The sequence below is a fragment of the Bison bison genome, unplaced genomic scaffold, assembly GCF_000754665.1.
Source record: "Bison bison bison isolate TAMUID 2011002044 unplaced genomic scaffold, Bison_UMD1.0 scf7180017864043, whole genome shotgun sequence".
NCBI lineage: Eukaryota > Metazoa > Chordata > Mammalia > Artiodactyla > Bovidae > Bison > Bison bison.
In genome coordinates this window covers 4,727,580-4,752,142 of record NW_011494615.1, presented here as the reverse complement: position 1 = coordinate 4,752,142, position 24,563 = coordinate 4,727,580, and the positions used below count along the sequence as shown (strand labels likewise).

The window sequence follows — 24,563 nt, the reverse complement described above, 5'->3', positions numbered from 1 at the left end:
GTAAATGCCTAAATAACTCAGATGGTAAAGAATCTACCTGCAATGCAGGAGACCCAGGTTTGATCCCTGGATCAGGAAGATCCCCTGGAGAAGGAAATGGTAGCCCACTCCAGTATTCTTGCCTGGGAAATCCCATGGACAGAGAAGCTTGGCGGGCTTCCTGGGGTCGCAAAGAGTTGGACATAGCTGAGGGACAAACACCTTATGTTTCTTTCTCATGCCAGTTGCGTGGATTTTGTATTATGGATGTACGTGCAGGCTGGCAATTCCGCATTTGGTTCCATTCAGTGCATTTATGTCTAATCATGAAATTTGAATTTGCCTCCCTTTAAAACTGTCCCATATGATAGTGGGACAGAAGTTTCAAAAGCTAGCGGTTTCTGTTCTTTAAAGGCGTTTGAGTGTGTTTTCATGTTCTGTTCTTTTTGAAAAAGGTTGAATGCAGAAAGGTTTTAGTAATAGTTTAAGTATCCTTTTGGGACAGTTATTTCAGACCTTTTCCTAAAAAGGTAAGAAGGAAGGGAGAAGACATCGTAAACCAAGTTTAGGGCCTTTTTATTTCATCCCTAGTCCTAGTTCCGCTTCCCTTGCCCCAACAGGGAGCCACTATAGTAGAATCTTGAGGTGGCCTTCCTGCTCCTCTTCTAAAAGTTCTAACATGTATGATTATAAACAGTATTATTTTATGGATTTCTGTGTCACTTTCTAAGTGTTCTCAGGCATGTGGGTGTGAAACAGCTAGAACATGGGGGAAATTGCCAGAGTAACAGCTTGGTTTGGCTGAAGAAAGGTTGGGGGGAGTGGGAGCTAATGTTGGAGAGGCCAGAGGGCCTGATCAGGATGGGATTTGTGTGCTGAGGAGTTTACATTTTATTTGGGCAGCTGAGGGGAGCCACTGAAGGGTAAAACCTTTTCCAGAGTTAGCCACCATGTAGAGTGACTGGTAGGGAGAAAATGAGTTAGGAGGCTTTGTTGTCATCTTGGGAGAGGTGATGAGAGCCTGAATTCAGGCAGTGACAATGGGAAGGAAGAGGGAAATTTGGATTGGAGAAATGGTAGAGAGAGAATCTTGATGGAGTAGATAGTTGAGATATAGTAGATAGTTGATATAGAGATGTAGTAGATAGTTGAGATATAGTGACTGGGTGTGGATGGAGGCTAAAAACAGAGGAGCCTTATGGTGATCCTTTGTTTCAGTTTTGGGGGTAATGGGAGCACTGATGGGGATATAAAGAGGAAGAGGGACTTTAAGGGAAAGATGATAAATTCCGTTTGTGATGCTTTGAATCTGAGGTTCCAGTGGGACAGCCAGTTGGGTCAGGACTGAGAGAGAAAAGTCTGTTGGATGCAGAGATTTGCAGACTCTCACTATCACCCAGAGAGAGAACTTAGGGTGGACATACAGTGAAGAGAGTGAGATGAAGTCTGGAAGCTTTGATTACATTAAAGGTCGGACTCTGAAGAAGGCAGATCAGAGAGTCGAGGAAAACCAGGGGAGAGTAGCATTGCAGAAAGCCCAGAGAAGAGTGTTTCAGAAGGAGCGGAGTGGCAGTGATATGGGAAATCCAGAAAGGACAAGCAAGATAAGAAGAGAAAAATTCTACTGGGTTTGGTAGTCAGAGGTCATGAGTGACTTTGGCATGAGCAGTTTCTCTGAAATGATTTGGGCAGAACCCAGAAAGCAGTCATTTGAAGAGAATGAGGAGGGAGGTGAGAGAATAGAAGAAGATGAGAGACAAGAGAAGATGAGACAGAGTCGATCCAGGATGGGACGGTTTGTCTGTTGGCCGCACAGCTTATGGGCTCTCAGTTCCCCAACCAGGGACTGAACCGGGGCCATGGCAGTGAAAGCCCTTTGTTAAAGATAGGAGAGACTTTTAACCTACTTAGGATAAGAAGGACAACAGAGGGAGAGAGTGCAGGCAGGAGAAAGATCAGATAGTTGAGGCAAGGTCCCAGGGGAGGGTGGAGTTCACATCATAGTAGGGTGGGTGTGTGTGTCTCTGTATATAGACACGTCCATCTATGTTTTATATGTATATTGTTATATAACTTTACATGTCTATACATATATTTACCTTGTTATATAGCTGTATAGTAAACTCCTGCCTTTGACTCTTAGGATGATGGATTCAAACTGTTTTTTTAAATGAACATAACTTTGTTCCCCCTAGAATAGTTTACAGTGAAATTTGACATGGGGGTTATATTCCAAGGAAGCAGGGTACTGTGCATTGGGTGGGCTAGATCCTGCTTTACCTGTAGACCCACAAGACAGATACTTAGAATAGGATTGGCCTTGGTTGAGTTTCTGATTTGGGATGCCAGTGGGAGCCACACTGAGCTTATTTTAGCCTGTTTGCCTGTGTTTATTTGACTAAGCAGTAACAGAATCCAAATTTAAAATTGTAACAGTGTAAGGATTCTTTTGGATATTGGTGAATTTAGTTACTTCAGTCTAAGTCGTGTCCGATTCTTTGTGACCCCATGGACTGCAGCACGCCAGGCTTCCTTGTCCATCTCCAACTCCCGAAGCTTGCTCAAACTCATGTCCATTGAGTCAGTGATGCCATCCAACCATCTTATCCACTCTCGTCCCCTTCTCCTCCTGCCTTCAGTCTTTGCCAGCATCAGGGTCTTTTCCAATGAGTCAGTTCTTGGTGAATTTAACAGTGTGTAATATGGAATAGCAGGGATAGGAGGAGAGTGGGAATGGAGAACGTGAAGTTAGAGTTAGTGTCACAGATGAAAGTGGTGAGGGCCTGCTTGGAAGGAAAATTAAAGGTTGGATTCAAGGGATAGTGTAAAGAAAGTTTGATTAAGAAGTAGGAATCCCTGAGGCTGAGTTTTCAACAAGGGTTCCACTTCTGGAGATTGAAAAACAGGGAAGCATAGAGTATTCATGGGGATGAGGTTGCTTTTATCCACTCTTAGTGCATGACAAGAGATCCACCAAACAGTTAGAAATATAGGCCTTGCTTTTGGTCAGAGCCCGAGATGTAAGATTTGAGTCATTCCCGTTGGTCGATAATTGAAAATAGGGAGTAAAACGAGAGGAAAGGCTGTGTGTAACAGAAGATTGACTACATTTGGTGTAAAGTCCTGGTCAAAGAAAAAAGAGAACCAGAATAGTACATTTTCACAGAAAAGAGTCTATGCTGAATTGAAAATCATAGGATAATTCATCCAAAGTAAACTTTTATTATTTGCCTAAGGATACATTCTTAAACTTGGGGTATAAAGATATACATTGTGGCAACACAGTTAAGAGCATGAACTGGAATCAAATTCTTAGGATCTGGATCTCAGTTCCAGTACTTGCTGGCCAGGGGACATTAAGCCAATTACTTCATCTTTCTTTACATCAAGGGGTTACTTTGTGAGTTAAATGTAAATAACCGTCTAGCTTTGCTAAGTGCCCAAATGATGGTGGTAATATTAATGTGAGGTCTCATCTTTTCTGTCATCTTGAAAGTTTGAGTTTTGATTCTATGAAGATCATTCTCAAAGCACTGTTCAGGTTTATAAATATTAAGAGCAAAGGTAAGGGTCCCCCCTTTACAGAATTAGTACATTTTGAATTGGGTCCTGATATATTGCCAGAGCTTGATCGTTATTTCTCGACTGTCTTCCTTGGAATGATCTTCATGTTTAGAAACCTGGTCCAGTGCTTACTAGATAGATTTACAAGTAATTTCTGAACCTGAATTTCCAGTTCCTGAATTTTCCTATTAACCTTAAAAGTTTGGGTCATATCAGCCTAAAGACCATACAGATACTTCAATAAGGCTCCTTAGTACTTGTGATTTCACTCATGTGTTACGCTAACTTTTAAATTAACTAACTTTTTTTGTAGTAAAATAAACATCACACTAAGTCAGTCATTTTGATCACCTTGAAGTGTACAGTTTAGTGGCGTTAAGTACATTTAAACTGCTGTGCGGTCACGACCGCTGCCCATCCTCAGGATTTTTTCAGCATCCTTAGTGAAACTCTGTACCCGTTAAAATAACAGTTCCCATCCCCTCCTTCCCACACTGGACACCACGGTTCTACTTTCTATCCCTGTGGTATTTGACTATTTTAGGAACCTGAGATAAGCAGAAGCATTTAATATTTGTCCTTTTGTGTCTGGCTTATTTGACTCAACAGTGTCTTCAAAATTCATCACAGTTGTTGCATATAGTCAGAGCTTCCTGCTGTTTAAATTTAAACGTAATATTCCATTGTATGGAAAATGTATGTACATTTTCTTTATCCATTCATCTGTCGATGGACAGTTGGGTTGTTTAAACCCTTTGGCTCTTATGAGTAATATTGCTACGAACATTTGGTGTGTGAATATCTCTTTTGAGTCTTTACTTTCAGTTCCTTTGTGTATGTACCCAGAGGTGGAATTATTGGGTCAAGTGGTGATTCTGTGTTTCATTTTTATTAACCAACCTTTGTATTGAACTTAGTTCAATCCTTGTGGTCCTTTATTGTTTTATCTTTTTTATTTTGTATCTGTGAGAGTGGGTTAAAACTAAGCTGTGGTAGCTCTTTGACACAATTGTATCCTGAGGGGAAGGTGCTAGTGTTGCTACTTTGAAGTGTGGTTTGTGTACCTATAATTTGACTGTTTAAACATATATCAGTATATCTAGTATTACGGCTAAAAGTCTAGAAAGCTTATTATTTAGTGATTTTTTAAAAAATTTTGAATGAGACTTGAAATTTCTAATCCAGTCTGAGAATATAAAGAAATACTGTTGTAAACAAACAAACACGAAATTAACATATGATACAGTGTTATTTTAGCTTCTCTGGTGGCTCAGACGGTAAAGCGTCTGCCTGCAGTGCTTTTTTTATCCCTGGGCCCGGTTTTATCCCTGGGCCCGGTTCGATCCCTGAGTTGGGAAGATCTCCTGGAGAAGGAAATGGCAACCCACTCCAGTACTCTTGCCTGGAAAATTCCATGGACTGAGGAGCCTGGTAGGCTACAGTCCATGGGATCGCAAAGAGTCAGACACGACTGAGTGACTTTCACTTCACTTCACAGTATTATTAACTAAAGTACAGGTTTTATTCAAATCTTACACAATTTTATGCTAGGATCTATTATTTATTTTCATACCTTATTTAAAATTTCACATTATATTTAGTTGCATTGAGCTGCATTAGCTGCATGCAGCAAATTCTGATAAATTCTCTTTTCATTTTTATTCTGTTACACATATTTTCTAACTTTATTTGTTATGACTTCTGATACACACTCATCATTTAAGTAGACATTTAATTTCCGTATACATGGGTTTTTTAAAGTATCTTTGACATTAAGCTCTCATTTGATACTAATTTCTCACTTAAATGCTTTCTTTGCAGTCATGCTCTGTGTTTTTCCAGTCTTGTAACTTTATTGAGGCTTTCAGTGGCTATAAGTCAAAGATCTCTCTTGGTAAATGTCATATTGCACTTGGAAATATGGGGGTTAATTTCAAATATTTTTGATATTGATTTCTAACATAATTCCACAGTGTTAAGAGAACAAACTCTGTATGATTTCAATACTTTTAGACCAGGAAATTTTTGCACCTTGTTTTATGTCCCTGGATATGTTCCAGTGTCTCCTGGTTTATAATCTATGGGAATCTGAATAGAATTTGTATCCTGCTGTTGTGTGAAAATCATATAAATCCTAATTATGTTGGATTGGTTCACAGTGCTTTTCAGGTCTATTATATCTTTCTACTTTTCTATGTATTTTATTAATTTTTGAGAATTTGATTTTGAAACTCCAACTAAAAATACTAATTTATCTACTTAAAATGCTTATAAAATATAGTGGAACTATATGTAATTTTGTTCTGTGTTTTCCAAGTCTCCTATAAATGTGTTATCATACTTTCATAATTAAAAAAAAAAAAGAGTTAAAATGTGTCAGTGTAAGAATAGAGTGCACCTCTTGTCTTACCAGATTGGAGTGACTGCTGGCCCCTTGCTGTTCCTGCTATCAGAAACCTGGGAGCAATGTATAAGAAAGAAACAGATAAAGTAGTTTTGAAACCTCTTTATCTCTTAAAGCTTGCTGTATTTAATACTGTCTCCAAGGGAGGTAACATCCGAGTTTTGCTTAGAGTTGCCTAAGTAGCAAAGAGAAGGGTGTGTTTGTGGCTCTGAAGCCCGTGGTCTTTCTGTTGCACAGCAGTTAGGTCCCTTCCCTTTTGTTGTGCAAGAGAATTTATTAGAGAATAAATTTCAATTACCTGTACTTCTGTTTGGTTAGAGAACTCCCATTTTAGAATAGATTGTGCAGAATTGGCCACAGATATCAGAAGGATTAAATTGGCATTCTCGATAAATTTCTAAGGGAGGCTGCAAGTGTAGATGTATTTATTATGTGCTGAAGCATAATTTAGCCGTAAAGTCTTTTTTTGTAAAATACATGTTCTGGTAAGAACGTGGTGATCATTCATAGAGGGGGAAAGAAGGTGGAGAGTGTAGGTGTATTTTAAAATTAACTGTATATTTATTTGGCCACGCTGGGTCACTTCGTTGCTGTGAGTGGCCTTTCTCTAGCTGCAGTGAGCCAGTGACCCTCTTCATCACGGTATGAGGGCTCCCGCTGCAGAGGCTTCTCTTGTTGTGGAGCATCAGCTCTAGGCAGGCAGTCTTCAATAGTAGTGTTGCCTGGGTTTAGTTTCCCCGCAGCTTATGGAATCTTCCCTGACCAGGGACTGAACCCGTGTCCCCTGCATTGCCAGGTGAGTTCCTATCCACCGGACCACCAGGGAAGTCTGAGTGTAGGTGTTTTAAAGATAGAGGCCATTGGAAAATTCATGTGAGAAAACTAATTGCTCTGGTGATGACGGTGTGAGAGCTTAAGGATGGTAGATTGCAATTCACTTTGCAGGGTTTTTGCTACTAAAACATGTGTAAAACTGACTAGGAAAATGCCAAAATTGAGATTGAATAAGTAGTAACTCTTACACTGTCTATGCTTCTTAGCAGCCTTCTGTGACCTTGCCTGGCAAAACCCGTTGCCCCTTCCTGCAGGTGTCCTCCTTCTAAGCAGTGTGTTTGTCTCTCTCAGCTAGACTGTGAAGTCTTTGGGCAGAAATGGCATGTCCTGCTCTGTACTTTTTGCACTCAGTGTGGTGCTTACACACAGTAGATCCTTCTAAATCTTGCCTGAGTCTCTTCTTAGTGTGAGTGTGCCTGCGGGCTTAATTGCTCAGTTGTGTCCAACTCTTTGTGACCCCATGTACGTAGCCCGCCGGGCTCCTCTGTCCGTAGGATTTCCCAGGCTAGAATACTGGAGTATTCTTGCCCCCACTCCAGGGGATCTTTCTGACCCAAGGATGGAACCCACGTCTCTTGTGTCTCCTGCATTGGCAGGTGGATTCTTTACTGTTGTGCCAGCTGGGAAGCCCTCCTACTATGAGGCTTGGGCACAAATATCAGAACAAGAGAAGCAGCAGCTACTGTCCTTATCAGAGGAGGGATCTGAATCAGAGTTACAATGCGGCCAAGAACCCAGGAAACCACTCCCAGAGAAACGACAGAGATTTTTTAGTTTCATGTGGTACATCAGGCTGTTTTGTTGCCTCATTTCCTTGATACACTGGCCCATGGCCTGGAAATGTCTTGTTTGTTTGGCAGACACCGAGGCATAGGGGCGACAGAGCATGTAATTTTAATACCATATAATACGTTTAACACAGTGTCATAAGTCATGGTAGGGGCATGTGCGTAGAGCATTACTCTGTGACAGAGGGGCTGGAGGAGCTCTTAATAGAAAGTAGTGTGGTCGCTGAATGAGAGAGAAGGGAGAATACCTCCTGCCAGCAAACAGTCTGTGAAGAGAGGCTGAACCTCCCAGCCCAGGAGATGAGGTCCGGGAATGGAGAGGGGTGGATGCAGCTGGTGAAGCTGGGGCCAACTGGGGGAAAAAAGGCAGAGAACTGACTGGGAGAAACTATCTCTGTTTTTGCTCTTCGTCTCCTGTCTTCTCTTTGTGCTGGTCTATGGAATTTTTGCTTTAACAGTGAGTGAGGGGGAGCCCCTGGAGTGTTTTACAGAGCAAAATGATTGATTTGATCAGAAATGTGTTTTGTAAGGCAGATGGGCAGTCATGTAACCACATAGACGATGAATTGTCGAGTCGAGTCTAAAGTCAGGTAGATGGATTTGGAGGCAGTTGCAGTGTCCAGGAGATAAAGAGTTATTATATGATTTCATTTATATGCTGTGTCCAGAAGAGGCAGATTCAGAGAGACAGAAAGTAGACTGATGGTTGCCCGGGGCTGGAGTTGGGTAATGGGAAGTGACAACTAATGGGTACAGGTTTTCCTTTTGGGGTGACAAAAGTATCATTAGATGGTGATGATAATTGTGCAACTTTGTGAATATACTTAAAAACCCATTGAATTGTATGTTTTTAAGTGGTGAATCTGATGGCATGTGAAGCATATCTCGGAGAGAGAGAGAGGAAGAGTTCCTGAAATAAGCAGGGATCGTGAGCATAAAGAAAGAGAGATGGGTTGGAGGGAAACTCAACCCAAGAGTTGGTCAAGAATTGACAGCACTTGGAGAGTGAATATTGGTGATGCCCACAGTGAAATAGGGGCCAGCCCTGCCATTTCCAATTTGTATGATTAAACTGATGGGGAAAGAAATACTGGAAAAAGCAAGTTTGGAGAAACCTACAATGAACAGTGTAAACTGTTTTGAATATGTCATCAAGTCAGACAGTTGTGCATGAAGGCCCAGATTTCAGGAGACTCTGAGACTAGAAAAAGAAGTGAGTTGTGGAGGGGGTGTAGACTGAAGAGGTCACCAGGCTGCTGGTGGGCAACCCTGTGTCCCCACTCTTTTCGGCTCTCTCTCCTCCAGGCTGGTCTAGAGGGATGGTGCTGGAGGCACTGGTTTTTAAATAAAGCTGAATCTTTCTGTTACTTTTCAGGCAGAGGCAAGGCTGGCAGCAAAACGGGCTGCCCGGGCAGAAGCAAGAGATATCCGCATGAGAGAACTGGAACGGCAGCAAAAAGAGGTAACTGGGGAAAATAACCCTGTTTTGTGTCGTTGCTTCAGAAGGCTAGTTTCCTTCTGAAGTAAACCTGGTTCCTTTTGAAATACTGGGAATAGAGTAACCTGATGTATGTGTTTTGATGAGCCATTCTGTGTCAGCAAGTTAGTGCAGTATTTGTTTGAAATTAACAGCAGACACCTGTATACCTCTTGTCATAAGTTACTGTTGGGTTATAAAGTCCTTGTAATAGCCAAAGAAGACTTAGAGGTGACAGAATTATTTACTATAGTCCTAAATGTCCTAGAATTTTGACTATATCGTGATAAATACATAGTTAAGCTCTGTGAAATCATACAGCCATATAGTTTGTAAGCATACTTAATAATGGAGGAAAATCTTCGTATAAGAAAATGGAAAAAAAAAAATCCCACAATTGTAGCACTTTTAGGACTCCAGTCTTGTGTTACAAAAACTAGTATCCATATATAGATCAAAAACTACTGGAAAGAAGTGATCACTCTCAGTACTTTGGTTTATCTGTGGTGGAATTATGATTGATTTTATGTTACACTTTTGTATAGCTAATACATTTCCGTCTGTTTTAATTATCAGTGAGAAAAGCAAAAAAGAAAAAAAATTTTATAACTAGACATATATAGAAGTTGGGCTGCTTTAAAAGAAAACAAATACTCTTTTTTACTCTTTCCTTCTGACATTGACCTGACTTTGAAAATTCCCATAAAAACCATTTCTGATGTTTTAGTTTAAAGGGGGAAAAAAGCTGCAGGGCAATGTTAAACACTTTGTTTTGAGGTTTGTGGTGAATTTTCTGTTAATGAGTTAGAGAGATGTGTATAGAGTCCATATTGTCACAGCTCAAAAACAAAGCCAAAAACAGTTAATATATTGCTTTTTTTTTTTTTTTTTTTACCTCATAGCTTCAAATATTGAATGCAGTTCTTGGCTTGAGATGAAATGTTACAATACAATGCATTGTGTTTTATATTCCTAAAATTGTAGTGAACTATAAGAATAGAGTTATTAAGTTTAAGTTTTATTTGTAGTTCTCTGAGCTGCAGACTGAACATATTTAGCTTAGTATGTTGTGTATTTTGAATGTGTAACTTTGAATTAACAATCATTGCCTTTCAGGACAAATGTATGTGATTAGTTTAAGACTTTCCATAGCAGGCAGTCTGTCGGAAACTTGAGTTTGTGAAACTTTTGCATTTGTAGCACTCTCATCATTCCTTTGACCGGAAATGGGGACAGATTCAGAAGTGGCTGGTAGGCCAGAATTGCCTGCCCTGCATGTTGTGATCAGTTGCTGAAATATGCAATCTCAAAGTAAAACATTGACTAATCATTTGCCAAGTAGGAGTGTTTGTCATGTTTGAACCTAAAGGTCAGCGAGTGTCTCTTCTGCCTGTAGTGGACCAAATGTGTGCTTGGAGTCCGGCCATTTTCGTTGTAGTTAGAGCCTCACGCTCATCTCATAAATGCTCCTGACCAAGAAAGATTGAGTAGATGAATGTGTTTTCTCTCTGTGGATTTGTTCTTCTGTCCCTAAAATTTGCCCACCCCTCTCCGTCCCGCCTTCTCCTCCCCTGCCCCTTTCTTCTTTTCTCTCTTTTTTAAAAAGCTATATCAGGTTCTTCATAGAAAGATGAACCAAATCATTCTTTCATCCCCTCTGAAAATTACTTTTATGTTGTTAGTTCTCTCAGTTTCCTTTCAAGTCTTATGCTGTCACTCCCAAATTTGTTAGCTGCAAGAGCAAATTGCAACCAGTAATGTATGACTTACTGTGAGTCAGTCCTAAATTTGAGCTTTTTTCAGTGTTGATAAGTGCCCTTGCTGCCTCTGATTTCGGGGGTTCTTAGCTTGGTGTGTGAATAGGCTTGGGGGATGGGGTGAGGACATCCCATGCCAGGTTTTGAGTATGTGTATATTTTCATGTGAAATGGCCACAGGAATTTTTATTATCAGATTCTCAAAAGGAGTCTGTGATCCTTAAGAGGTTAAGAACCACTGTTTAATTGCATAACAAGCAACTTTCATAAGCAAATCCGTTCTAGAATAGCATTTTAAGGTATAACCAGAATTTAAATATTTATGATTGTATTTACCTACAAATTTTAAAACTTCATCATACTTCTCATTGTGATATTTTAAAAAAGAGAGAAAAAAGGTGTTTGGTTACTTAAAATTAAGCCACTCCTCATGTATGTGTTTGTTATTTTGGAGTAGAATCTGTCCTTTCTTGTTATTAAAGATAGCTTATTTTATAATTCAAGTGTCTTCTGCATGTAACTGGCTTAATATTACTGATGATGTCTTAAGAATATTTTTGCATGAGTTAAGAGAAATAATTCTTAATTGCAAAAGTGGAAATATTAATTTCCTTTTATAATTATGTATTATAGTTCTCAAATTAAATTGCCTAGGATTTTAATATCTTAGGGCAGATCAAAGCATTAAATAAAAAAAGCCTATGTTAAAAGTCTAATATTTAATTCTTATGTTGAAAGGAGCAGTTTGGGTTAGGGTTTAAAACGCAGGTGTCCAAGTCTTAACTAATAGGTAGGATTTGGACAGGCAGAGAAGGTGGGGTTTTGTTTCAGATAGAGTAATTAACATTCCGACCCCTTCTGGCACTTCGTTCAAACTGATTTTTCCTCTAACTTCTTATCCTATCCTTGTCTTTCTGGCTGCTTTCTGTCTATGAACTTATCATAGAAGTTGGCATGTGAGCATCACAGTGTAAAATATAAATTACTAATAAATTTATAATAAATAATGCATAGACAAACAGTTGGGTTATCGATGACTAGAAGGAAGAATCTTCCTATACTAAAAATTTCTCCTAATTTAGCACTTTTTTCGCCCGTGAGTGGGCTGTTGGATGTGAATAGGGAACACCGGAGCATGAGGCTCAGGAATGAAGCTAATGTTGAGTACATGTCTGTGTGCCAGCATTGTGCTCATGGAGAAGGCAATGGCACCCCACTCCAGTACTCTTGCCTGGAGAATCCCATGGATGGAGGAGCCTGGAGGGCTACAGTCCATGGGGTCGCTGAGAGTCAGACATGACTGAGCGACTTCACTTTCACTTTTTACTTTCATGCATTGGAGAAGGAAATGGCAACCACTCCAGTGTTCTTGCCTGGAGAATCCCAGGGATGGGGGAGCCTGGTGGCTGCCGTCTATGGGGTCACACAGAGTCGGACACGACTAAAGTGACTTAGCATAGCATAGCATTGTGCTCATACCTTTTACATACGTGTTCAGTCCCCATTGTAAGACAGGTCCACTCTCTCCATTTTATAGGTAGGTGAGAAAGGGTTGGCAAAGTGAACAGCTTTAGTTGTTGGCAGAGCCGGAATTCAAAGGGATGCAAGGGTGCCCCATGTGCTGATGGTGGAGTGGGAGGTGGACGGACCAAGAAGAAAAGGGCCTGTGTCTTTCTGGGCCCCCAGGTAGTCTTAGGTTAGCCAGTACTGCTGCCTGTAAGCCGGGTGTCTGAAGCAGTGACGTGTTGGGAATCTGAAAGAGCAAATGCAGTTTGTGAGGTTTCCTAATTTAAAACTGAGGGGGCCATACGACCCAGGAATCCCACTGCTGGGCATACACACCGAGGAAACCAGAATTGAAAGAGACACGTGTACCCCAATGTTCATCGCAGCACTGTTTACAATAGCCAGGACATGGAAGCAACCTAGATGTCCATCAGCAGAATGGATAAGAAAGCTGTGGTACATATACACAATGGAGTATTATTACTCGGCTATTAAAAAGAACACATTTGAATCCGTTCTAATGAGGTAGATGAAACTGGAGCCTATTATACAGAGTGAAGTCAGTCAGAAAAACACCAATACAGTATATTAACACATATATATGGAATTTAGAAAGATGGTAACAATGACCCTATATGTGAGACAGCAAAAGAGACACAGATAATAAAGAACAAACTTTTTGAACTCTGGGTGAAGGCGAGGGTGGGATGATTTGAGAGAATAGCATAGAAACATGTATATTACCATATGTGAACTAGATTGCCAGTCCAAGTTTGATGCATGAAACTGGGCACTCAAAGCTGGTGCAGTGGGGCAACCCTGAGGGATGGGGTGGGGAGGGAGATGGGAAGGGGGTTCAGGATGGGGGACACATGTACACCCATGGCTGATTCATGTCAATGTATGACAAAAACCACCAGAATATTGTAAAGTAATTAGCCTCCAATTAAAATAAGTGAATTAATTAAAAAAAAAAAAACTGAGGGGGATAGCTCCCCCCTTGAATCCAATATTTATTGTCAGAGATGTCCAGGTATATGCAGAGGGCTGTCAGCTTTAAAAAAAAAAAAAAACTTAAAGAGAACTTTTAAAAACAGGGTATATTTCATTTCCATTTATCTAACTTAAATGTATCAAACATAATTTTTCAGGAAGCCTTAAAAGATAGAAAACTCTCTTTGAAGGCATTGTCCTGTTCATTCATCCTTTATATTTATAAGGCTTCCCAAGACAGTGAAAATATTTTGTCTTCTGAACTGTGGAAGGAGAGGGATAGTCTGCCTTGTAATTGGTACCTAAAAACGTTGCTGAAATCTTTTTCTATTGACTTTCTGGTGATTAATTTTTAAAAAAGCCTTTTGGCAGTTTTAATAGTCCTTTAGAAATACCTGGGAAATGAAGCTTTTTTTGTATTCCAGAGTAGAAAACTAGGATACCTTGCCCCTTTCTTCATGTTCTTTGTATGTAGTTAAATCTGGATTTGGCCAGTATAGGATAGTATCTTGATTGGTTCAGTGGTATGGTGAGTCAGAAGGTCTGAATGCTGGTCCAGCTTTCTAGCTTTGTTGACCCCAAACCTTTTTGTGATGCAGCTTTTTGTTTATTGTACTATAAAATGAAAGGATCAGACTAGATGATCTCTAAGGATCCTCTAGCTCTTAAAAATAATTCTAGATTTGGTGCTAGGGTCTTTGGTTTATACAGGGTTTCCTTCTGTATCTCCCTGTCTGCCACTGTGCGGTAGCATTCCAGGTAAAGGCAGTAGTTAAAGACCACGTGGAATGCCCGCCTTTCTGTGGAAGAGTAGTGTTCCACGGCAGACTCTTAGTGAAGTATGTGCTTGGAGTCTTTTTGGTGTAATAAAAATTTGCTCTGAGCTTGCCTCACTGTACATATGGTAGCCACTAGCCTTATGTGGGTAATTAGGTTTCGACTTGAATTGATAAAAATTAAACTTTGGTTCCTCAGTTGCACTTCTGACAGTTTAAATGCTTAGTGGCCACCTGTGGCTGGTGGCTGCCATACCAGATAGCACAAACACAGAGCATCTCCACTGTCGATGAAAGGCCTGCTGAACAGTGCTGGCTTCAGGTGTAGGTTATGACTGTGGAATAAACTGTATCCTGTCACTTTAAATTAGCCAGCCTCTATGGGCTTATATTTTATTCTGTAGTTTTCTGAACTCATTAGGTCATTTTTTCCAAATGGTGCTAAAAAGAAAGCTGTGTAAATCTAGAGATATTCCGATACTTACTGTGGTGTTATTTAGAGTTATTTTTATAATAGGCATAATTAAGGATAAATATGAATGCATCTGTCTTTGCTGCATGTTTAATGGGATGTGCTCTTTAGAGGCAGGTTTTTAAAAGTGCGCCTGTGTGGTAGGTGGAATGAAAAGAAAGGATAGAATAAAGAGAAAACTGAACGTTAAACCTTGTATTGATATGTCACCCTGGTACCCCAAATAACACTAGGAGGGGGCACATAGAATTAACCTCAACTAACAAAGCTAACTAGCCTAGAACTTGTTACCATTAGTAAGCTGTACCTACACTGCTGGGCTAACACTCATGCCCCCCAAAGTTTTGTGATACGTCACCTGATAGTCAAAGAGAGGAAAGAAACTTGCTTGGCTTCTTACAGCTTACATGTGCCTATTACATAACAAAACTGTGAATCAGTGATGATTTCCTAAAGATCAGAGCACCATGTTGAACATTGAATTATTGAATCATCCTGGTACATATAAACAGACTTCTGAACAGATTTGATCAAATGCATCAATGTACACGACATATGACAAGCAGGCGTTTTTTGGAATTGTATTCAAAGATCATGACCAAAACAAAGCATTAAATTGTGGTGTTTCAGTTGAATTACTGTTGCTGGATTCACAATGAATGATCAGGCGTAGCCACATCCAATTATTCCATCTGCATGATGCTTGTGCTGTATTGTCATGGGGTGTTGAAGTTTTGGTGTGTTTTGGGAAAAGCAGTGTTGATTACCTGTGAACCCAGTTGGCCAGTTGTGTGTAGATTCTTAGTCAGTGCAAATTGACACTCCAAACTTTGAAATTCTGAAAGATCAGAAGTTTCTTACAGTTGATTAGGTTCTAGGGACTAGTCATTTAATTTCACATGACTCAGTACTTAATGCCACAGTGCTAATAGATGAATATGGAAAAAATTAGAATTACATTTATTTAGTCAGTTGGGTTTTTTTGTGTGTTTTGTTTTTACAGTCTTCATAAGGCATAACTTTTGAAGCAACTTTATCAACTCTAAAGTATTTAGTTTCTCATAATTATAAGTAGTTTTTCATATTAACAATACACAGTCAGGGGCTATTTCATTTAGTTGTTCTTTGCTTTCCCAGTTATAGTGGTAAAAGAAAAAAATTTTTGGCAATGAGCGCAAAATTACAACCCAAACCTTTTTAAAAGAATACATTTTCACTGTAAACTACATCTGTAATAAACATTTCTTCCTGCTTTGCATAAACTAACATCATAAAAAATAGATCAAAGTCTGCTTTTAATGCTGACCTCAATTTCTGTTGGTTAAGTATACTTACTAATTTTTATCTTGGTATATTGAGCTCTCTTGGTCATATATCGAGTACATTCTACAAATGGCCAGACATACATACACTTGTTCAAATGAAAACATTGCTGAGATGATTTCTGCTTCCCTTCCAACTGAGGGAGGGATGTGACTGCCCAAACTCAGCCTTGAGGAAACTCCCCTCTGTGCTCAGTTCTGATAGGCAGCCCTCTGCTCAGTGATTAACTGTCCACGTACTTTCTCCCTTCCCAGGAAGAGTCGGAAAGGGCCAGGTCTTCCCACAGATCCAGTCATCGTCGTCCTTCTCTGGTTTGTAATAACCTACAAACTTGCCTCTGATACTTTTCCTCATCAGCTTGCTGCAGCCACTCACACACCTTTACTGTGTTTGTTTTTATCTTATCAGGGAGTTGAGGATGCATTGTCCATTCGAAGTCTTGGCAGTCACGGGGTTGGTATTTTAAGTTGTTTACACCCTAATAGCAAAGCTATCCCTTTGTCTTTTCTAAAAAAAGAGAAAATATTGGTAAAGTTCTTTTCATTGGAAAGTGGTATTTTCTCTCAAATTATTGCTATAAGTAAATCAATTCTAAAATCGTAAATATTTTCATCTATTAACATGTATATTTACTTTTTTTCTGTAAAAGGACTTTTGATTTTGTAAAATCATTACAAAATAATAAGATTGATTTTATAAAATAACACCTGCATGGTTCTAACTTTCAGATTTTTCCTACTTTCAGATTTTTTTAAATGATAATTTTTTTAATGAAATTTATTATTTGGTGGCATGGGTGACTAATAGTTTTATTCAGTGGTAAATTGAACTGATTTTTAAAACGCCTGTCTTACCATATTTATAGAAATGATCATGCTTCAATATTTTGATTAATATTTTGTAGTTTGTCTCAAGTTTTTAGTGTATATCATCGTAAATCAAAATAAATGAGAAATTGTTCATTAAAGGCTTGCATATTGTGCCAAAAAAGCTGATCTCTGTTCTTAATGAGTTGTGCTTAAAGCACATTGCCTTAGAGCAATGCTTTTAATTTGTACATTATTAATATAGTATATGTGCTTATATCTAGATTTTTTTTCATCAGTAAAATTCTGTTCTTGTTAAGATCTATATTTGTTAATATCCCCAGGTCTAGTTTTCTTCCTATCTTGTATAATGTTCCTATCTTGTATTTTTTCCTATCTTGAAAATACACTGTATTAAACTGAGTGTGTTCTGGTATACTAGTTATTGACATGTTTGCATTCTTAAATAGTCTTTTACTCTGGTTATATTTCTTTTTTTTTAATTCACTTACGTTCTTAAGACCACGTTTTATTTTTTAGATACTTTTCCTTGTGTTACAGTCTGTTGCGTATTGGCCGAGTGCAGCTTTGGCCATAAATTTTGCACATGCACATACGCTAAATTGAATGGCAGGCGAGGTGATGTTTTCCGAATGTACAGTTGTTGCCAGGAGTGGTTATATTTCTTATTGTGAATATAATCTACTGGCTTTTTGGAATAAATTAGTAAGCTAGTACTTGAATCATAAACATTTTGGTTGATTATAAAAATTTAGATTTATAAGAATATTAAAAAGCCTTTATAGAAATCTAACTAGTGGTTTAAGAATGATTTTAAAGGAAAAGAGCTTTAAGATAATAAATTTGTCTTGCTTCTCCTTAGAGAAATTTTGGTGCCTTTTTTTTTTTTTTTTTTTTCTCACAGGGAGTTAACAAAAGCTTAAAAGTTGAGCTTGGAGGGCTTTGAAAATAATCCCATCTCACCTTTTTTTTTTTTTAATATATGACTTATTGTAATGTTCATAGTGTGAAGTTCACAGTCTTCAAGCTGGTTATTTGTAAATTTGCATGGGAAACTTACGTATTAGTTTAACCTAATGGTAAAGCCATCCAAGTTCAACCTAATTTGTTTTTAAAACAAATCTGTAAACAAACAAAAAATAAATCTGCAATTAAATAAGGAATTGTTTACTCAGTGTCTATAAAGTGAGATTGATTTTCATTTCATGGAAATTACATCGTTAAATTTAAGATATAACTAGAACTCAAATAGTATTTTATTTCATTATGGTAGTTATGAAAATTTGCTATTATGTAGCAAAAAGTAAAACTCCTAATATTTTTAAAAAGCAGTCTGTGAACTTCAAGATTAGTAAAATTTTTACGTTGTAGAGACTTCAGTACTACTGTTAGTGTGCATTTACAAAAAATTTTTAGACTTTCTTAGAAATGTCTGATTTGAAATGAAAGCTTACTAATAACACAGTATAAAAGAAATATAGTTGAGATAAGTTTTTTTCTTTTTTCTAACTTGATAATTTTGGGAGTTTTAAATTTTCATCAGATTATTGCCTTTTAGAATAACTTTACCATCTATATTATACCGAAAATGTAGACAACTTGTGTTCTCTGTAAAAATACATGTGATGGCTTAAAACCCTGACCTAAATTTTATTCGGGTTTGCTATATTATTTGGGGTTTTGGTATTTCTTTTCTGGTTATTTTTTTAAACATATGAGCTGTATATTAAAAAGTCTAAGACTTTTGGACCTTGTATTTGATACATGAACATTAGCAGTACTTGGATATGAGGAAGATGTGTTTATGGTTTCATGCCACATTCTGCGGACTTTGATCTCTCCTTTTGTCCAGTTAACTGCTTTCTTTGAAAAGTGTCCTGCCTGAAGCTATGTGGGGCTAGAGATGGTATCAATGCTATAGACTTTCTGTATAAAAATAAGGCAGAGATAGTTCAAGATGGTTGAAGATGGTAGGTTTGGGGAAGGAAGATTAAATCAAAGCCCTGAGTTTAGAATTGAAACAGTGCTTCTTTAAAAAGCAATCTACCTTTAAAAAAAAAAAAATCTGACTGCTTGGTCACTGCTTTTATGTATTGAAATACAAGAAGACTATAAGGAAGAGATCCGAAATTAGAAAATGAGGTAATCTTGAATCAGAGTGGTAGGGATGCATCACAGTTTTCACTGGTGGAGAGCTTTACTGTTGTTTTTTATTAGTTCCTATTATTTATATATCAGTGGCTTTAGTACAATTTTAATGAATTTAATTTTAATATGCTTGGAATTTATTATTCTGTCATTTACTCCTACACTGTTTAATTCCGTGGAAGAGCCCATCGAAGGACGTTACGGGGACACATTGGAGCAGAGCCCGCACACCCAGCAGTGACGACCTCGTGGCGTGTAGCCCAGAGAAATGTGCAGCGTTAGTACTGTGCACTCACTGTTGACTCACGGCGCCCGGGGGCTTGAGCAATAGGTCCATTCCCACAGAAACAAACACTTGCCGAACTTTTGTTTCTGTAGCCTGCTTTTTAATACTTTTTATAATAGGAAGTTTGGAAATATTTTCAGTTCTCTCTTCCTTGATGAATCGTTTGCTTTTAAACAACATAAATGCCAACTGTCACATACTGGAGGATTCTTTTTGTTCACCAGGTGTACAACCAGTAGTAGCAATTGGGATGTCCAGGTTGTGGATTTTCCTACCAGATTCACCAGTTTTTAAAACTGAGGGAATTCCCTAGTGGTCCAGTGGTTAGAACTCCACTCTTCCAATGCTGGGGCCCAGATTGCATCCCTGGTCAAGGAACTAAGATCCTGCAAGCTTCACAGCACAGCTGAATAAATAGATAAATAAAATAAAATTATCTGAGCTCTGCATTATATTTTAGAAAAAGAAAATCAAAGTAGATCATTTTCAGTTCAACTTGTTAAATCTTATGCTTTTGCAGAAGACCAGGTGTTACAGAGAGGATGAGAACTAAGACTGATCCTTCAATGAACTTACCTGTTTGGGAGGATGGAATAGCTTATATGCAAGAGTGTGTGATTTGAGTAATACGTGTTTTGGTCATGGGTTTTTTTTTGTTTTTTTAAAAACAAAAGTATTTTGTTAACTGAAAGAAGTCACAGGTAAAACTTTCATAGAGAAGGAACTTTATTTTCAGTGAAATGTCATTCACCACAGTGACTTTACCACGCACATCATTTACCACCAAATGCACACCATTAGGCATTTTAGAAAATTTTGGATAAACAAGATTTTTTTTTACACATGTAGTAACACTTTATATTCTGTTTTCATAATATAAGAAAACTATGCAAATGCAGATATTTTGCTTCAGTACCTCTTAGTATTTATTGCAATATCATTTTCTCTGAATTTAATTTTGCCAGTGGTAAAATTATACCACTTAGCCTTATACTTATGAAATACATTTGGGGGAGTTTCTGCATTATTTTTTGTGAATGATCATCTCATTAAGTATGAATTGAAACCTTTGTTCTGTCTGAACTATTATTTTAATGCTTTATTAGAACTACACTTTTAAATTTTACCTTTTGGTGTATTTTAGGCTTTTTAAAATTGCAGCCTCTATGACAGGAATACATTTTACACTGTAATCCAGTATTCATATGCAGAGATGTGCCTGTTTTTGTGTGTATATAAGTATATAAAAAATACAGAAACAAATTAAAAAAAATAATATTTACTGTATGTGATCCACTCTAGTATTTTGTATTTTTTTAATGTTGGTTGAACCCATAAATTGATTTTATGAACTACTAATGAGTTGCAGTCCACATTTAGAAAAACATTACTTTAGATCAGGTTTCTGAATAGTGTTCCCTAAGATCCTAAATGGGTATAAGAGTTGCAAAAGAAAGATATTTTTACCAAACTACCTGAGGAACTTGTTCATTGCTTTTGTTTTATACATTGCTCTTCTGGGCAAGATTGCTTAAAAAATCTGACTAGAATGCTTAAAAAAATTAGGAAAACACAAATCTGAGTAGTTACTATTTAATTTGGTTTCTTGGATTTGACATGTGGTGCTAAACGTATTATTTTCTTAAAGACCCGACAGGAAATATGGTTTTCTGGTCTTGTCATAAATTTTATATCTATTTTCTTTGATTTATATTTCATGCCACTTTTATATGTATACTATCCATTCCACACTTTGCTCTGACCAGGTTTCTAGCTTTGTTCGCTATTTTTCATAGCGAAAGCTCTTGAGAAGGGGTGCTTTCCAGGTGTGTGCACAAGCAGATCCGAGGGAGCTCTCCCCATTTTAGTGCTGCAGTTGTTTGTCTTTTAGTTTTGTTTTTTGGTAAGTTTATCATATAGCTATGTGTTCCTGCTTCATTGCTTCTCCATGACTTGCTTTTGCCACGTTTCACATGATGGACAACGATGTTCACAGACCGTTAGGATGCTTAATTCCTGTGTTTAAAGGCTTCCTTGGGTGTTTTGTGCTGCACTGTGCTGGGGTGAATCATCTGAACATTACTGATTATAAATTCTGGATCTGAATGAGAACATGAAGTTTTTCCTGTACATGTAGTTTAACAATAACCTATACTAGGAAAGAGTGAGGGGGGGAGAGTGTTCTTTAATTCAGGTGTCACAGCTATTATGTTGAATAATTTGGGGATTTTAAAGTAGTGCTGGATTTTTCATAATTTTATGAATGTTGCTTCCCCCCGCCTTTATATTTCTGATTTTGGAAATACAACCAACTTCCACCTTTTCCTGAAATCCAGTATGATGCTCTTAAGGATAGATCATCAAGACTTTCATCATTAGTATGTATTGCATGACTTTGTGTTAAATATAGTTTCACTTTATAAACAATTGGTGATGCTAATCCTAGATTATGTCTAACTTTGTCACAGGTCTGTTGTGATGTTTGGGGGAAATATATGACTAACGGCAAATTCTAGTGTGTAGTTGTGGCATGGTTTAGCACTTGAATAGCTTTGCCTTTTAAGATCTCAGGATCATATAAAAATTTTTTGCTTTCCCATTCAGGACTCATCTTAAAATGATGAGTCACCCAGCTGACACATACTCAGTGCCCTGGAAGACCTGTTTCCAGCGGTGTTGTGAGATGTACTGAACTACAGCAGCATGTTTTACAGCTATACCTGCTATGTCTTATGTTCTGTGTCACAAGCCAGCAGGTGTGAGAGGATTCAGGTGACAACTGAAACGTCAGTTCCTCCACTCCTTTTTGCTTGATTTGGTTTTTTGATGGCATGTCATTTTGGCCAAGGAAGTTTACCTGTAGTGTGTTTTTCTTGGGTTAATGTATCCATACGTTGCCACAGCTCTTATGTTCAGAGTAGTAATGTCTAAAAGAAAGATATGGACTTTAAAAAAAAGGAGAATGAATTTGTAATCACTGATTCAGGATCTAGCTGTGCATGTTTCAGGTGGTGTGTGTAGAGCAGGCTGTTGACGGCTAGGCCCCTTCTAGCTGCATCTCCTCCTTTCAGACCAAAGGTGCATATCCACATTGCACTTCTTCTCTGCCAGTTGTCCTGTTTAGTAGTATTGCTGTCTTCTATCCCCTCACATGCACTTGGCTCTGACTCCTAGAAGTTACATCCAAGGATGTCAGGTTATTATCTAATGATGCTGCTCTAATGAGACAGACCACGCTGTGTAGGTTGCTCTCCGCTGAGCAGCACCTGCTGCGGGACCCGTAACTCGGGTTAAGAGGACTGTCTCAGGCAGTGCCGTGTTACGTTTTCTGTTCTCATCGTGCTTTGGTGGGTACACAGGATTGCTCTTTGGCCTTTAGGTAAGGAGGACTGCAAAAGGAAGTGGCCTCTCTTGTCACTCATACCTTTTTAAAGAAGCGGAGACTCAAATGAGGTGTGGCATGAAGGCCCCCACTTAGAGCCTGCTGGTTCTGAGTCCTAATTCAGTCTTCAGCTGGCTCAGCACCGAGCTGGATGGCACAGCAGGGATGAGGGGGATGCTGGTATGTGGGCAGGCTGTGTGTCTGAGCCCGTTTCCCACTAACAGGTGCGTGCATGTAGACTACTCGATGTCTCATGTGGGCCTTTTTCTATGTATGATTTTAAGATGCACTTTATTAAATTATCTTAAAACTGCACTATGTGATCTTTAAAGTTAACATCAATATTTACTTCCAGAATCATTCTTACAGTCACTCTTACGGAATGAAGAAGAGATCTTCTGGTTCTCATAAAGACCCACTGGTTAGTTCTGTTGTGTCTCATATCACAGTATTTTGTGTGGTTGTAAAATTCACTGATCCTTTCAGGGAAATTAAGAATTATGACTGCATTAGTGTGCTCTTCAGGCATTATTGAAACCTGATAATATACTGAAACATGACTTACCAGAACCTTATTTAAAAATAATTTTGTTTTCATTTACAAGATTTAATATCAAGTTAACATATGATGGGCTTCCCTGGTAGCTCAGCTGGTAAAGAATCCACCTGCAATGCAGCAGACTCTGGTTCGATCCCTCAATCGGGAAGATCCCCTGGAGAAAGGATAGGATACCCACACCAGTATTCTTGCCTGGAGAATTCCATGCACAGAGGAGCCTGGCAGGCCCCAGTCCATGGGGTCGCAAAGAGTCGGAAATGACTAAGCGACTTGCACTTCACTAACGTATGCTAACCCTGGTGGCTAGAGTTAGGAAAGTGTCACACTAAGTTCATTAATACTGTATTTTCATCTATGAATTGCCCTTTGGAGGACTGTACCTTAATAGGTTTAGTGAGATTCTTATAACTTATTTTGGATATTTGAATTGATTTAGTTGTGATATTGGGCTTCCCTGTGGCTCAGACGGAATCTGCCTGCAATGAGGGAGACCTAGATTCGATCCCTGGGTTGGGAAGATCCCCTAGAGGAGGGGATGGCAACCCATTCCAGTATTCTTGTCTGGAGAATCCCTGTGAACAGAGGAGCCTGGTGTGTTACAGTCCATGGGGTTGCAAAGAATCGAACACGACTGAACAACTAAGCACAGTTGTGGTATTATAGGCAGTACGAAACTCACATGTAGCTGTCATTCTGAATGATTGTTTTATACATTTGAGATTTGGGAACTTGAAATTAATTTTCTGGTAGAAACAACAAAGTTTATGATGGCAGAATTCCCATGCTGTCTTGCAGAAAATTCTTCAACCTATAGTGTAATTAAACTGTAGGACTAATAGTGCTCTCCATTCCAGCCAACCTGCTAAATGGCGTTGCTGTGGGGAAAAAAAAATGTCTACAGTGCCCATTTGGGGTGCTGGGAACACCTCTTCCCTGTCGAGTTGCAACAGCACTGGCAGAGGAAGTGCAGCCCAAGCTCCTTGCTAACTCAGGGCTCCCTTGGCTAGGGCTCTGGCCATTGGTGAGGTGGAGAGCGGGGTGGGAACCTTTGGCTGGTAGAAATGAGGAAGGAGGCGAGGATGAAATGGGAGGACATTAGTGAGACCTGGCAGGTGGAGTATTGGGAGCTCTGGGGAGAAGTGAGTCATGGAGCCTCTCAGAGGGTGTGGTGCAGGCGGTCGGCAGGGCAGGGTTGCGATGGGAGGAGGGCTGTCCCCTATTGCAGTGTCAACAGTGGAGGAGCCGTCTTTCAGTCAGTGGTTGCCTGGGCTTCCTTAACCTTGAGCAAAAAAGATGGCTGAAATTGTTTAGATGATTTCTTTCCCCCCTCAAGCAATCACAGTAATGTAATTGCTTCCCTTAGTATATTGAAGATGAACCTGCCGTAGACCAAACCATGTTTACTGCTCACACTCTTTCTTTGGTAATTTAATTTGATCAGTTTATTTGAACAAATAATGGAAATAGGAGGAGTTTTGAAAAAAAAAT

At 38.8% G+C, this 24,563-nt stretch overlaps 1 protein-coding gene across 4 annotated transcripts in view; it reads left to right on the top strand.

Moving 5' to 3' along the window:
- LRRFIP2 (leucine rich repeat (in FLII) interacting protein 2) overlaps positions 1 to 24,563 on the top strand; it is a 110,118-nt gene that overhangs the window by 37,168 nt on the left and 48,387 nt on the right. For 2 of the 4 annotated variants that reach the window (XM_010835531.1, XM_010835532.1), the window contains exon 3: positions 8,945 to 9,031. In XM_010835531.1, the coding sequence (XP_010833833.1) occupies positions 8,945 to 9,031 (87 nt within the window). The other 2 variants (XM_010835533.1, XM_010835530.1) reach the window with 2 other exon arrangements.